The sequence below is a fragment of the Microcaecilia unicolor genome, chromosome 1 (genome assembly GCF_901765095.1).
Source record: "Microcaecilia unicolor chromosome 1, aMicUni1.1, whole genome shotgun sequence".
Classification (NCBI taxonomy): Eukaryota; Metazoa; Chordata; class Amphibia; order Gymnophiona; family Siphonopidae; genus Microcaecilia; species Microcaecilia unicolor.
In genome coordinates this window covers 25,832,810-25,847,077 of record NC_044031.1, presented here as the reverse complement: position 1 = coordinate 25,847,077, position 14,268 = coordinate 25,832,810, and the positions used below count along the sequence as shown (strand labels likewise).

Genomic DNA, 14,268 nt, shown 5'->3' with positions numbered 1-14,268 from the left:
GCGACCTGTTACTTTGGGGTGGCAGGTACATAGGCTGTCTGCATCCTCCGTCCAACCTTTCACTTCAGGTGATAGAGAGAGAGAGAAAGGCAGATCTAAGGGAGAGGTGATTTAATTGGAGTGGGCGAGAGAGGTCTCAGCCAGTTATCACTGATTTTAGTGCTGTCCGGCTAGGTTAAAGTGGGCAGCCTTGAGCATCTTAAATCCAGCCGATTAATGAGCTCTCGCCAATAATTTGTAGACAGATATCATCTCATTCTTTCTGCTGGTTGTCCATCTGTTTGGATTTTTTCTGATTTCCCCCTAATGCTTTCTTATAAGGTTATTTGGCATTATAGCCCCAGACCCTCCTGCATTATTGGTGGGTGATTGTTGTAAATTCTCACCCTCCCCATCATTTATATATTTATTTTTTACTCACTTATAGCCCTCCTATAACCTAGTGCTGCGTCTCTGAGAACTGCTCGTGTGTATTTTGATTCTTTCCAATCCAGCGGATTTTTGGAAAGAATTATACATCAGGGCTCGAGAATGTCCGTCTGAGGGAAGTGGACCAGTAACTCCAGGAAGCCGATGCAATGATGGTATAAGATGAATACATTTTATTGTAGACTCAACACAGTACTGCCTCAGGAGTCTAAAAAAAGTCATATTAGATGAATATTTAGTAATAAGAACAAAAAATATATAATAAACATAACTTACATTGATTACGTAATTAAAATCAAGTATTCAAATATAATATAAAATAATACAAATACATATAAACGTATACATAAACCAAACTATAAAAAACAATTTTTTTGCGTCTGAGGGAAACATAATTCAGAAAATTCAGTGGAACGGGATCAAAACTGGTGAAAGATGCATCAAGGTTAAAAGCAGGGCAGACTGGACTTAGAGGTTCCATAGATATAAGCCCCCCCCCCCCCCACCCCCCCAACAAAAAGGGCCAAATGCATTTCTATGGGGAAAGCAGTTCCAGCTTCTGTAACAAGAAATTTAAATACAGTGAAACATTCTCCACCTTACAAAACTAACCTCTCCCATCTCCCTCAACCCCCACCAAAGCCACCCCACCCCTCTCCTCTTAAGAGTGGCTGGAAAGAATTCCATGATACAAGCTCTGTTTGCTTTCCCCACTTGTTCTGTGAACAGAAAAGATGAATCACTGAATTTATCTTTTTAATCCCTAGAGTCAGGCCTTCAAAGAATCGAAGAGCCATATGTCCAGGATCCCCAGGAGGCAGATGGGAGGGAATTTGTACAGTCATACTCAGGTAAGTAATAATGCAAAGTTGCTACCTACTATTTATTTATAGAAGTTTATACCACCCTTGTGAGTAATACTATTCAGGATTCTTCAAGTAAAACAATAAAGATAAGAATTAAGAGCAAAGAATAAGATAAAAGAAATAACAATAATATCTAAACCATGGTTGTTGAAGCTTTTTGTTTGTTTGTTTTTTAAGTCGGGTGGGGGGGGGGGGACACTCACTCTTGGTCTCTCATGTGCTTCCCCAGCCTCCCTTCACTCAGTCTCTTTCTTCTCACCTGATTCAGCTGCAAATTCTTACCTTGGGATCCCTGCTTCTCCACTGCAACTGGTATATTCACAAGCTTAAGCCATGCATCACCAAAAGTTTGGGTTGAGTTTTATTGTCAATTCTAGATTGAATCAACAATGAAAGACTTTGCCCTGAAAGCTCCGCTCCGCCTCGGCTCCGCCTCATTCAACAGTGGATGGGCTGTTCAACTTCATCTCTTTCCAACAGAAGGTGCTAGGGAGTTAGAACTTCTTTCCACAAAAAGGAGTCTATAGGGAACTTGTCTCCCAGTGAAAGCCTTTTTCTTTGTTCACACAGTCTAGCTTAGCAGTCCCCTTTTCCGTTAGGGTGAGCAGATCTCAGTCAATCCTTTGAACTCCTTTTCTCAACAGGAATAAAAGGACATTTACCTTGTTAATTGTTTCTTTCCTTTTTATTCTTGGAAAAGGAAGAACAACAGTCTCAACGTTCATGAAAGAAGAAAGTTACTGTATGCAAATTAGTTCCAAATGAATCAATGACTTCTAACCCTTCCTCGTCCCTCCCCACCCGGCTCGGTCCCAATTTGTGACAGCTGGTTCCAAGCAGTATTAGCAAAGTCCTTCAGTAGTTCATCAAAGAAAACTGTTCTTATGATTTTAACTTTTTCTTCGATATAACAAAAGAGAGGGAACGAAGTACAAACTAAAGTCCAAACAAAAAAAAAAACAGCACCACGGGCCTTTAAAAATGGAACACAGTTCTTTAATGAATGATCCTTGACAAAAAGACCCGACACGGGCCGTGTTTCGGTGACTAGCACCTGCGTCAGGGGTCACAGTGATGACGTGGAAAACTTGGGGAATAACTCGAATATATTCCTCTACAAATGGATACAGAAAGTGAAAGTGCCTTGGTGCTTTGTAGCTTTTACTATATGAGACGTGGGGTAAGGAATAATATATTGTAGAGGAATATATTCGAGTTATTCCCCAAGTTTTCCACGTCATCACTGTGACCCCTGACGCAGGTGCTAGTCACCGAAACACGGCCCGTATCGGGTCTTTTTGTCAAGGCTCATTCATTAAAGAACTGTGTTCCATTTTTAAAGGCCCGTGGTGCTGTTTTAACTTTTTCTTCAACACAGTCACGCATTTCAGGGAACCAAAACAAAACACTTTAACAAAATGCCTTCCCTCCCTCTTTTAGAGTACAGCCCTCTTTCTCAGCAAGCCTAGAGCTCCAGGACTGGCAGACCAAACCCTTTTCCCACACTTCAGAAGGCTTAGACTACAATGTGACTCACCCCACCAGTAACATAGATTCCATATCATCAAGCTGATCAATCCATAGACTGGTGGGTTGTGTCCATCTACCAGCAGGTGGAGATAGAGAGCAAACTTTTGCCTCCCTATATGTGGTCATGTGCTGCCGGAAACTCCTCCAGTATGTTCTCTATCTCAGCAGGTGGTGGTCACACACAGTAGCAGCTCTGGCTAGGCCTCCAAGCCTAATTTTTAGGTTTTGTTGAGTGCCTGGGGTTGAGGGCTCTTTTGAGCAAGTGCAAACCTGGTGGTGCCAGGTCCCTCCTTTTCTCCCCCCTCCCGCTGGCTCCGTTAAAAAAAAAAATTTTGAACGGCCTTAAAGGCGTTTATTTCGACGTTTATTTAAGCGTCTATTGCAGCTACTCACTGAGACACCAGGTCGTTACAACTCGGAGCGGACAGCAGGTAATTTTACCTTTTTATAGCGGGCGGGGGTTCCCCGATTCTTCTCCTCGTGGCTCATGGCGTCGGAGGGCGAGGGCGCAAAGGGTCGCTCCCCGGGTCGCTCGAGCGCTTCTAGAGGGGATGCGGGGGTCTTCAAGCCGGATTCGCCCTTGGTGGGTGACAGTTTCGCGACCGATGCATGTCCCGGTCCTTCCTCCGGCGTGGCGGTTTTTCCCGCCATAAACGCCCATCCCCCGCTCCTCGCCTCCGCCATCTTGGCCGGCCACGCGGCTCGGACGGCTTCTTCTTGGGCCGCCCTTGAGGTTGGAGACATTAATGCCATGAACGCCCTTAATTTGGGCGACGGCACAGAAGCGGCTAAAGTTAAGAGCCGTTCTTCCCGCGCGGCTCCTTCGCGGAGTTTCGCGCCGGACGCCATTTTGGATGCGCAGCATGTCTCTCCCCCGCTATTGCGAGCGCCGGTTGAGAGCGCGCCTAGGGCTGTTGCCCAGGCTGCGGAGGTGCACAGTCTGGGGGGTTTCTCCCCCGAGTTTGTTTTGCTGCTGCATCGGGCCTTCCTCATGCACAACGCTGCCCCCGCTCCCTCCTCTGGTAAAGAGGTTGAGGTTCCCAGAGGTAAACGCCCTCGGGTTGATTCCCAGGCCTTGGAGGAATTTGTCTCCTCCGATGTAGATGAGGGCAGCGTGTCTGAGGTCTCCCAACGGTCCTTTGCGGATTCCTTGGAGGAGACGGATCCCCGCTCGGATGGAGCGGATGACCCCTCTGCAGCGCGGCTTTTTCGCCCGGAGGATTTGCCCAACCTGTTGTTACAGGCCATGGACACTTTGAAGATATCCTCTCCGGAGGACGTCTCTCCCTCAGCCCCTGTTGGCTCTGCCATTATGCTGGGGACTAAGCGCCCGCCTAGAACCTTCCACGTGCATGATGCCATGCACACCTTAATTTCGGCTCAATGGGATGTCCCAGAAGCGAGCCTTAAAGTGGCTAGGGCTATGTCCCGCCTCTATCCTTTGGCTGTGAGTGAACGTGAGGCCTATCTGTGGCCTACCGTGGATTCTTTAATCACTGCGGTGACTAAGAAAACGGCATTGCCGGTGGAAGGTGGCACGGCCCTAAAGGACGCCCAAGACAGGAGATTGGAGGCGGCCTTAAGGTCGTCCTTTGAGGCGGCTGCTTTAAGTTTGCAGGCCTCAGTTTGCGGCTCCTATGTGGCCAGGGCGTGCCTGACTATGGTGCAGCGGGCTTCCCCCTCGGATCATTTCTTGAGGAATGATTGGCCAGCCCTGGAATCGGGCTTAGCCTATTTGGCAGACTTGCTGTATGATGTCTTGAGAGCCTCAGCTAAAGGCATGGCTCAGACTGTCTCTGCGCGGCAGTGGCTTTGGCTGAAACATTGGTCTGCTGACCACGCCTCAAAATCCCGCCTGGCTAGATTGCCTTTTAAAGGCAAGCTGCTCTTTGGGGTCGAGCTGGACAAAATCGTGACTGATCTCGGCACGTCTAAGGGCAAGAAGTTACCGGAGGTCAGGGCTCGGGCTAGTGCTCGTCCCGGTACCTCCAGAGGACGGTTTCAGGAAGCCCGTCGGTACCGCCCGGGCAGGTCGGGTGCTTCTGCCCCCTCTTCCTTTAAGAGGAATTTCTCCCCCAAGCAGCATTCCTTTCGCAGAGACCGCCGTCCCGGAGGTGCTCCCTCCGGTCCTCCCCCAGGGTCTCGTACCCAATGACGGGGTATTGGTCCACGCCCCAGTGCAGATTGGAGGACGGCTGTCCTCGTTTCTGGGCGAGTGGACCACAATAACTTCAGACGCTTGGGTGCTGGAAGTCATCAGAGACGGCTACAAGCTAGAGTTCTGCCGACCCTTAAGAGACGGGTTTGTACTCTCTCCCTGCAAGTCTCCGGTCAAAGCTGTGGCAGTGCAGCAGACTTTGGACAATCTGATCCGCCTGGGTGCGGTCGTTCCGGTGCCAGAAAGTCAGCTTGGCAAGGGGCGTTACTCCATTTACTTTGTGGTACCAAAGAAAGGAGGTTCTGTCCGGCCTATCCTCGACCTCAAAGGGGTCAATCGGGCCTTGAAAGTGCGGCACTTTCGCATGGAGACTCTCCGCTCTGTTATAGCGGCAGTGAAGGCAGGGGAGTACCTGGCATCCTTGGACATCAAGGAAGCGTACCTGCATATTCCCATCTGGCCTCCTCATCAACGCTTTCTGCGTTTTGCAGTCCTGGGCCGACACTTCCAGTTCAGAGCCCTCCCGTTCGGGTTGGCTACTGCTCTGCGGACCTTTTCCAAGGTAATGGTGGTCATAGCGGCCTTCCTGCGAAAGGAAGGAGTACAAGTCCATCCTTATCTGGACGACTGGTTGATCCGAGCCCCCTCTTATGCAGAGTGCGGCAAAGCTGTGGACCGGGTAGTTGCTCTTTTGAGCTCCCTGGGATGGATCATCAACTGGGAGAAGAGCCAGCTGCGCCCGACTCAGTCCCTGGAGTATCTGGGAGTTCGATTCGACACCCAAGTGGGCAGAGTGTTCCTGCCAGACAATCGGATTGTCAAGCTTCAGGCTCAGGTGGACCAGTTCCTAGTAGCCTCTCCTCTTCGGGCTTGGGACTATGTGCAGCTGTTGGGCTCTATGACGGCCACGATGGAAGTAGTGCCCTGGGCCAGGGCTCATATGAGACCACTACAACACTCTCTGCTGCAGCGCTGGACTCCGATGTCGGAGGATTATGCGGTGCGTCTTCCCTTGGATCCAGCAGTGCGCAAGGCGCTGAGCTGGTGGATGCAGACAGACAAGTTGTCTGCGGGAATGCCTCTGGTGTCCCCAGAGTGGATTGTCGTCACGACGGACGCCTCGTTATCGGGCTGGGGAGCCCACTGCTTGGGAAGGACAGCGCAGGGGCTCTGGTCTCCTGCAGAGGCAAAGTGGTCTATCAACCTCCTGGAACTCAGAGCCATTCGGTTGGCGCTTTTGGAGTTCATCCCGGTACTGGTGTTCAAGCCTGTACGGGTCCTGTCGGACAATGCCACGGCTGTGGCCTATGTCAACCGCCAGGGAGGTACCAAGAGCGCCCCTCTAGCCAAGGAAGCTATGAGTCTATGCCAGTGGGCGGAAGCGAACCTGGAACAGCTGTCAGCGGCCCACGTTGCCGGAGTCATGAATGTCAAGGCGGACTTTCTCAGTCGCCATACCTTGGAGCCCGGAGAGTGGCAGCTATCTGCTCAGGCGTTCTTGGACATCACGAAGCGCTGGGGCCAGCCGAGCCTAGATCTGATGGCGTCATCGGCCAATTGCCAAGTGCCGCGCTTCTTCAGCAGAGGACGGGACCCTCGATCCCTGGGAGTAGATGCTCTTCTCCAACAATGGCCGACACAAGAGCTTCTCTATGTGTTCCCGCCCTGGCCCATGTTGGGCAGGGTACTAGACCGGGTGGCAAAGCATCCCGGCAGGATAATCCTGGTGGGTCCGGATTGGCCCAGGCGTCCCTGGTATGCGGACTTGATCAGGCTCTCAGTCGACGATCCTCTGCGGTTGCCAGTGGAGCAGGGCCTGTTACATCAGGGTCCCGTGGTGATGGAGGATCCCTCCCCCTTTGGTCTTACGGCCTGGCTATTGAGCGGCAGCGTCTGAGGAAGAAGGGCTTCTCAGACAAGGTCATCGCCACTATGCTGAGAGCGAGGAAACGCTCTACTTCTACTGCTTACGCCAGGGTTTGGCGTATCTTTGCAGCGTGGTGTGAAGCAGGCTCTCTTTCTCCTTTCACTGCTCCAATTTCTTCAGTGTTGACGTTCCTGCAAGAAGGTCTGGACAAAGGCCTGTCGCTCAGTTCCCTTAAGGTCCAGGTAGCGGCTCTGGCTTGCTTCAGGGGCCGCCTGAAGGGTGCTTCCCTGGCTTCGCAGCCAGATGTGGTGCGCTTTCTCAAGGGGGTTAATCACCTGCGCCCTCCTCTGCACTCAGTGGTGCCTGCGTGGAATCTCAACCTGGTGCTAAGAGCATTGCAGAAGCCGCCGTTTGAACCCTTGTCAAGGGCATCTCTGAAAGACCTGACGTTGAAAGCAGTCTTTTTGGTGGCTATCACTTCAGCCAGAAGAGTTTCCGAGCTCCAGGCGCTCTCATGTCGAGAGCCTTTTCTACAGTTCACTGAGGCAGGAGTGACTATTCGCACAGTGCCTTCCTTCCTGCCCAAGATTGTTTCTCGCTTCCATGTGAATCAGCAGCTATGTCTCCCTTCCTTTCATAGGGAGGACTACCCAGAGGAGTACTCGGCTCTTAAATATCTGGATGTGAGATGAGTCATCATCAGATACTTGGAAGTGACCAATGATTTCCGGAAATCGGATCATCTGTTTGTCCTGTTTGCAGGTCCTCGTAAGGGTCTGCAGGCTGCTAAGCCTACAGTGGCAAGATGGGTCAAGGAAGCCATTGCAGCGGCTTATGTGGCCGCAGGGAAGGTGCCGCCTATCCAGCTGAAGGCTCACTCCACGAGAGCTCAGGCGACCTCGATGGCAGAGGCCGGATCCGTCTCCTTGGAAGAGATATGCAAGGCGGCAACTTGGGCTTCGGCTCATACATTCTCCAAGCATTACCGTTTGACTGTGGCTGCACGGGCGGAGGCCCGGTTTGGAGCTTCAGTGTTGAGGTCAGGGATTTCTATGTCCCGCCCTGGGTGAGTACTGCTTCGGTACATCCCACCAGTCTATGGATTGATCAGCTTGATGATATGGAAGGTAAAATTATGTATAATCATACCTGATAATTTTCTTTCCATTAATCATAGCTGATCAATCCATAGCCCCTCCCAGATATCTGTACTGTTTTTATTCTGGTTGCATTTCAGGTTCAAGTTTAGTCTTCAGTTACTTCAGAAAGACTTCGTGTTCAAGTTTTTTCACTTGGATTCTTCAAGAGTTAAGACGAGTTTGTGTTACAGTGAGCTGCTGCATTCCTCTCCCCTCCGTTTTACGGGGCTGGATTGAGACTTAAAATTCTGCCGGCACTCCCTCCCGCTTCGTGCGGCTGTAGGGCAGCTTTGTACCCCTCCCGCTTCGGCGGTGTTAGGGTCAGTCAGCTCCTCCCGCGGTTGCGGTTGCAGGATAAGCCAGATCCCCCCGCATCGGCGGGTGTGGTGTCCCTCCCCCGCTCCGCGGGGATGAGCTGGACGGATTCCCCTCCCCCACTTGTGTGGGGATGAGCTGGGTTAATTCCCCTCCCCCGTTTCGGCGGTGGTGAGCTGGGCAGAGTGTCCCTTCGTGGGTGTAATTCTCTAAGTGCTGAGTCCTGCGGATGGAGCTTTGATATCGACATACTGAGGAGTTTCCGGCAGCACATGACCACATATAGGGAGGCAAAAGTTTGCTCTCTATCTCCACCTGCTGGTAGATGGACACAACCCACCAGTCTATGGATTGATCAGCTATGATTAATGGAAAGAAAATTATCAGGTATGATTATACATAATTTTACCTTAACTATTTGCTTCCTGTTTAGAGATGCTGCTGACTGCTACCTTTCACCAGTTGTTAAACTATAACTATCAACTATAAATCACTTATATAGCGCTACCAGTCGTACGCAGCGCTTTACAATTGAACATGTTAAAGATACTGAGCATCTCTTCCCCTGGATCTCTAGGGATGGATACCTCTTCATTATAAGTTCTGGTCTCCTCGGTTTGGGGATACTCCTCCACCTCCATGGGGTACTCTGTCTAACTCCCTGGGATATTTTACACCATCTAGCTCCTCCCTTGGGAACCTCTCCCCTTTGAACCAGCCCCAGCCGGTCCTCGCTATATCTCCCCTCGGTGGTGTGCTGGTAAATTTTTAACAGGCTCTCTCCCCGCCCTGCAGTTGGGGGGGGGGGGCAATGCATTACTCTCTCTCTCCTTTCCCCCCCTCATGTCAGAACTCCCATTAAACCATAAGACCCCCCCATTAAATAACAAATCTTTATAGCCCAAATCGAATACCATGTTCATAGCCTTATATATGTCATGGTGCATGATAAAAGCTTTTACAGACTATTGTTCAGCTTGCACTTTGGAATGTCTCCCCTGAGGCTTCTCATCCTGAGACCCATCCAAAAAATCTTTAGGGTCCAGACCTTCAGTTTGAGAACTCATTCCTGCCTGAGTAAACAGCTTGGATCAAAGAAACTAAAGGAGAAGGTTGTCAAACTGAAGTACAGATTTTTATAATGAAACAGTGATTGAATACTCCCATAGCAAACACCCTGAGCCAACAAATGTATTTTCCACTGAACATAATTAACTTTGCATGAACTTGCCTGCTAATAGGGTGTTGAACTGGATAATGTTGGCACATTTAGACTGACTCTGGTCTGTTCTGCTTGAAGGAAACCTTTCCCTCATTAATCAGTACCTTCTCTGTGAAATAATAATAAAAAAAGGCAATTGCATTTTTATAATATACCACTGCATTCCACAAAGCAAAAGCAGCAAGTTCCCACATGCCATCTTTTTTTCTTTTTGTGGGCACAGGAAAATAAAAAAAAGATTTTAAATGCTCCTAGGTTCCAATCTAATGCATGTTTAATGTGGGATAAATTGCCATAAATAAGTAAATAAATAGATAGATAGAATCTCTGAATGTTGAGCACCTATTTCTCATAACATAGTGGCCCTTTACCGTATAAGTCTGCCCAGCACTATCCCCACCTCCCAACCACCAGCCCTGCCTCCCACCACCGGCTAAGCTTCTGGGGATCCCTTCCTTCTGAGCAGGATTCCTTTATGTTTATCCCACGCATGTTTGAATTCCGTTACCGTTTTCCTCTCCACCACCTCCCACGGGAGGGCATTCCAAGCATCCACCAACGACTTGTAGAGGGGCATCAATGCCTCCTTTCTTCTGCTGGTTACACCTCTCTCCATACAGCCTAGCATCCTTCTGATTACAGCCACCACCTTGCCACACTGATTTGTCACCTTCAGATCCTCAGATACTACCACTCCCTTTCCCTGTCTGTGCATATCAGCCTCTCACCACTTAACACGTACGTCTCCCTTGGATTTCTACTCCCTAAGTGCATCACTCTGCACTTCTTTGCATTGAATTTTAATTGCCAACATTTAGACCATTCTTCTAACTTTTGCAGATCCTTTTTCATGTTTCCCACTCCCTCCGGGGTGTCCACTCTGTTACAAATCTTGGTATCATCCGCAAAAAGGCAAACCTTACCTTCGAACCCTTTGGCAGTGTCGCCCACAAATGTATATATTGAACAGAACTGGCCCCAGCATCGATCCACTACTCACTTTTCCTTCCTCCCTCTGGTGCCTGTCTGTCAACCAGTTCCTAATTCAGCTCACCACTTTGGGTCCCAACTTCAGCCTGCCAAGTTAATTCAAGTGATTCTACATCCATCGTGACCAGAAGGGTGTTTGGTGGTAATTGCTTGATATTTTTCAATTTATTCAGAAAATTTGTGGTGTCTTGTATGAAGCTGTTTGTTTTGTGCACGAGAAGTTTCAGAATTCCCTCTATGAGTCCATATATTTCCTCTGTGAGTGTGCCAGTACCTGATATGATTGGTCTGCCCGGGTTTCCAGGTTTGTGGATTTTGGGTAGCATGTAGAATGTGCCCACAAAAGGTTGGTTTGGTATGAGTTTCTTCAGATGTGGCTGTACTTGTTTAGGAAATGTTCTGATAAGGTCTTTTAGCTGCTTTGTATAATCCTGTGTGGGGTCCTCAGTTAGTTTCCTGTAGTATTTATTGTCTGAGAGCTGTCTGTGCCCCTCTTCAATGTATTTTTGTGTGTCCATAATTACCACTGCGCCGCCTTTGTCTGCGGGTTTGTTAGTTTGTAGAGTTCTTATGGCCGCTCTTTCTGGTGGGGTAAGATTGCACAGAATTCTGTTTTGTTTGTTGGAAAGTTGTGATTTTACCCTATGTCTGAAACTTTCTGTGTAATTGGGCGGAGGAGAAACAAAACAGGTTTTAGTTGCCAGCTCCTAAGGTTTGAGGCTGGTTCATAGATCCAGTGAAAATTTGTTACGGCCTGCTCTAAGTAACTGACAAAATTCTGACACCTGGTCATTGATAGCCTTTCCTATGATTGATGCCTTCTTTTTATATCCAGCAGATCATGAGATCATGCAAAAAGAGGAAAGGGAACAGAATCAAGAATGCCCTGAGAGAGTGGGATTAATATCAAGGAAGTCTGGAAATGGCTGTAACATTATTTCCCGGTGGAGGAAAAGGGGAGAACGTTGCCGGAGTCAGCAAAAAGCAGAGAAGAAGCAGAGTGTCCGTGCAGAAAACTCACTGGAGAGAGCCATTTGCTGTGAGAAAACTACCAGAGAGCTCTCAAACCTCCCCGAGCATCAACCACAAGAAGGAAGACGCTTCCAAAATAGTTGCAGCGACCAAATAACTTTCAACCTCCACCAGAGAGAAGGGAAAGGGAAGAAATCCATTCTGTGCAAGACCTGTGGAAAAAGCTTCACTAGGAAATATCGTTTATTGCTGCACCAGAGGACCCACATGGGCCAAAGACCTTTCCCATGCTCTCAGTGTGGGAAATGTTTCAAACGGAAGCTAATCCTGAAAATACACCAGAGAATCCACACGCAAGGGGTAACTTTCAAATGCAGCGAATGTAAGAAAAGCTTTATCCGCAAGGAATCCTTAGTAATACACCGAAATTCACACACGAATAAAAGATCCTTTAATTGTCCTGAACACGGGGAATCGTACAGTTCTAAAGTTTCTTTGATAATGCACCAGAAGACGCAGGCCGAACAGAGCATACTTTCAAATTCTGAAAACAAGGAAATCATTCAAGAGAGAAACCAAAATAAACCAACAAAAGAGAATCTGTTTTCATGTGCTCTGTGTGACAAAAGCTTCATGTACCTATGGCATCTGAAACGGCACCAAAAGAGCCATATGGCGAAGAAACCATTTACATGTACTGAGTGTGGCAAAGGTTTCATTCATCTTTCAGAAATGAAAAGGCACCAAGTGACACACACAGGACTGAAACCATTTATGTGTCCTGAGTGTCATAAAACCTTCACAAGATTTTCATATTTAAAAACGCACCAAAACATTCACATAGGAGACAGACTGTTTTTGTGCTCCGAGTGTGACAAAAGCTTCACTTGCATTTCGTACCTGAAAATGCATCAAAAGATCCACCTGGGAGAAAAACCATATACTTGTACCGAATGTAATAAGAGCTTTTTTTGGTTTTCACGGCTGAAGTCGCATCAAGCAGTCCACACTGGGGAAAAACCATTTAAGTGTACTGAGTGTAGTAAAACCTTCAGCCAGAAATCGTATTTAACAAAACATTTAAAGATACACTTGGGTGAGAAGCCGTTCAGATGTACTGAATGTGATAAATGCTTTGCTAACATAACACAGCTAAGGATGCATTTAAGGATCCATATGGGAAAGAAACAGTTTACCTGTGGTGAATGTGATAAAAGCTTTGATAAAATATCAGCGTTTACACATCATTTGAAGATCCACAAAAGAAAGAAATAATGTATATGTCCCTGGATGTAGTATGAACTTGAGCCACAAATCACATAGCAAAATCCAGCAAAGGATATACAAGGGTGAGAAACCATTTATGTACCAAGCAAGGACATTTGAAAAGGCACCAAATTATCCACACAGCTCTGGAATAGACAGTTTCCAACCTTGTCTTACTGGTACCTTCACTTGATGTCATTCCTGTTTTCATGCACAGTTACCTTTTGCAAAAGACAGAGCGGGGTAGACTTCTACAGTCTATGTCCCAGAAACTCCAAAGAAAGACCATGATCAAATGTATAATATCACGTTCATTGTTGATTTAATCTTGAAGTGATAATGAAGTATGACTGTTGAGCAGACTGGATGGACCATTCAGTTCTTTATCTGCCGTCATTTACTATGTTACCAAGTATAGATAAAAAAAATGTAATGAATTGATAGTATCTGTTTGCATAGTTACAGTTTATGCAGATAATGGCATAATTTAGCTATTTCCCACAAAACATTAACTAACTCCTGCATAGGATCCATCTTTTCTATATGATTGTGCAGGTGGTGAGAAAGGATAGTGGTAAATGAAGCTCTTTCTGAAGGGGGGGGGGTGTTATGCAGGGATTGATCGCTGGTCTGGTTCTTTTCAACAATTTTCTAAGTGATATTTTAGAAGGGCTGTCAAGGTTTGCCTTTCTGCAGATGATATCAAAGTCCACAACAGGGAAGACACTCTGGAAGCTATAGAAAATATGAGGAAGGATTCAGCGAAGATCTGAGTGTAGCAGCTAAGATTTAGTGCTTCAAAAATCCAAGGAAGTGGTATTGTATAGGAGCTAAGTACTTCTGGGGGTGATCTTGAAACTTTACAGAGTTAGAAAATAATCCGTTTTAATAGTAATCCAGAAAACATTCTTTATTATAGAATACAAAAATATTAATAGTACACGTGGAGGGGCATAATCGAACGAAAACGTCTATCTCCATGGGCGTTTATCTCCGAGAACGGGTCCGTGAAGGGGTGGACTGAACCGTATTTTCGAAAAAAAATAGACGTCCATGTTTAATTCGACAATTTTTTTGTTTTTCAGCGATAATGGAAAATGAAAGCGCCCAGCTCAAAAACGAATAAATCCAAGGCATTTGTTCGTGGGAGGGGCCAGGATTCGTAGTGCACTGGTCCCCCTCACATGCCAGGACACCAACCGGGCACCCTAGGGGGCACGTTTACAAAAACAAAAAAAAAGGTAAAAGAGCTCCCAGGTGCATAGCACCCTTCCCTTCCCTAAGGGGTGAAGGGGGGCACCTACATGTGGGTACAGTGGGTTTGGGGGGGTTGGACGACTAAGCATTAAGCAGCACAATTGTAACAGGTAAGGGAGGATGGGCCTGGGTCCTCCTGCCTGAAGTCCACTGCACCCCTTAACAACTGCTCCAGGGACCTGCATACTGCTGCCAGGGAGGTGGGTATGACATTTGAGGGTGAAAATAAAAAGTTGTGAAACATCATTTTTTGTGGT

General features: G+C 47.6%; 1 protein-coding gene across 1 annotated transcript in view; it reads left to right on the top strand.

Annotated features, from left to right (window-relative positions):
• The window catches only part of LOC115464096 (gastrula zinc finger protein XlCGF26.1-like), a 29,667-nt gene extending 16,631 nt beyond the window's left edge, over positions 1-13,036 (top strand). Inside the window, exons 3-4 of the mRNA XM_030194576.1 lie at positions 1,197-1,280; positions 11,352-13,036. Coding sequence (XP_030050436.1) covers positions 1,197-1,280; positions 11,352-12,763 — 1,496 coding nt within the window. The 3' untranslated portion in view covers positions 12,764-13,036. The remainder of the gene's footprint in view (positions 1-1,196; positions 1,281-11,351) is intronic.
• The last annotated feature ends 1,232 nt before the right edge of the window (positions 13,037-14,268 follow it).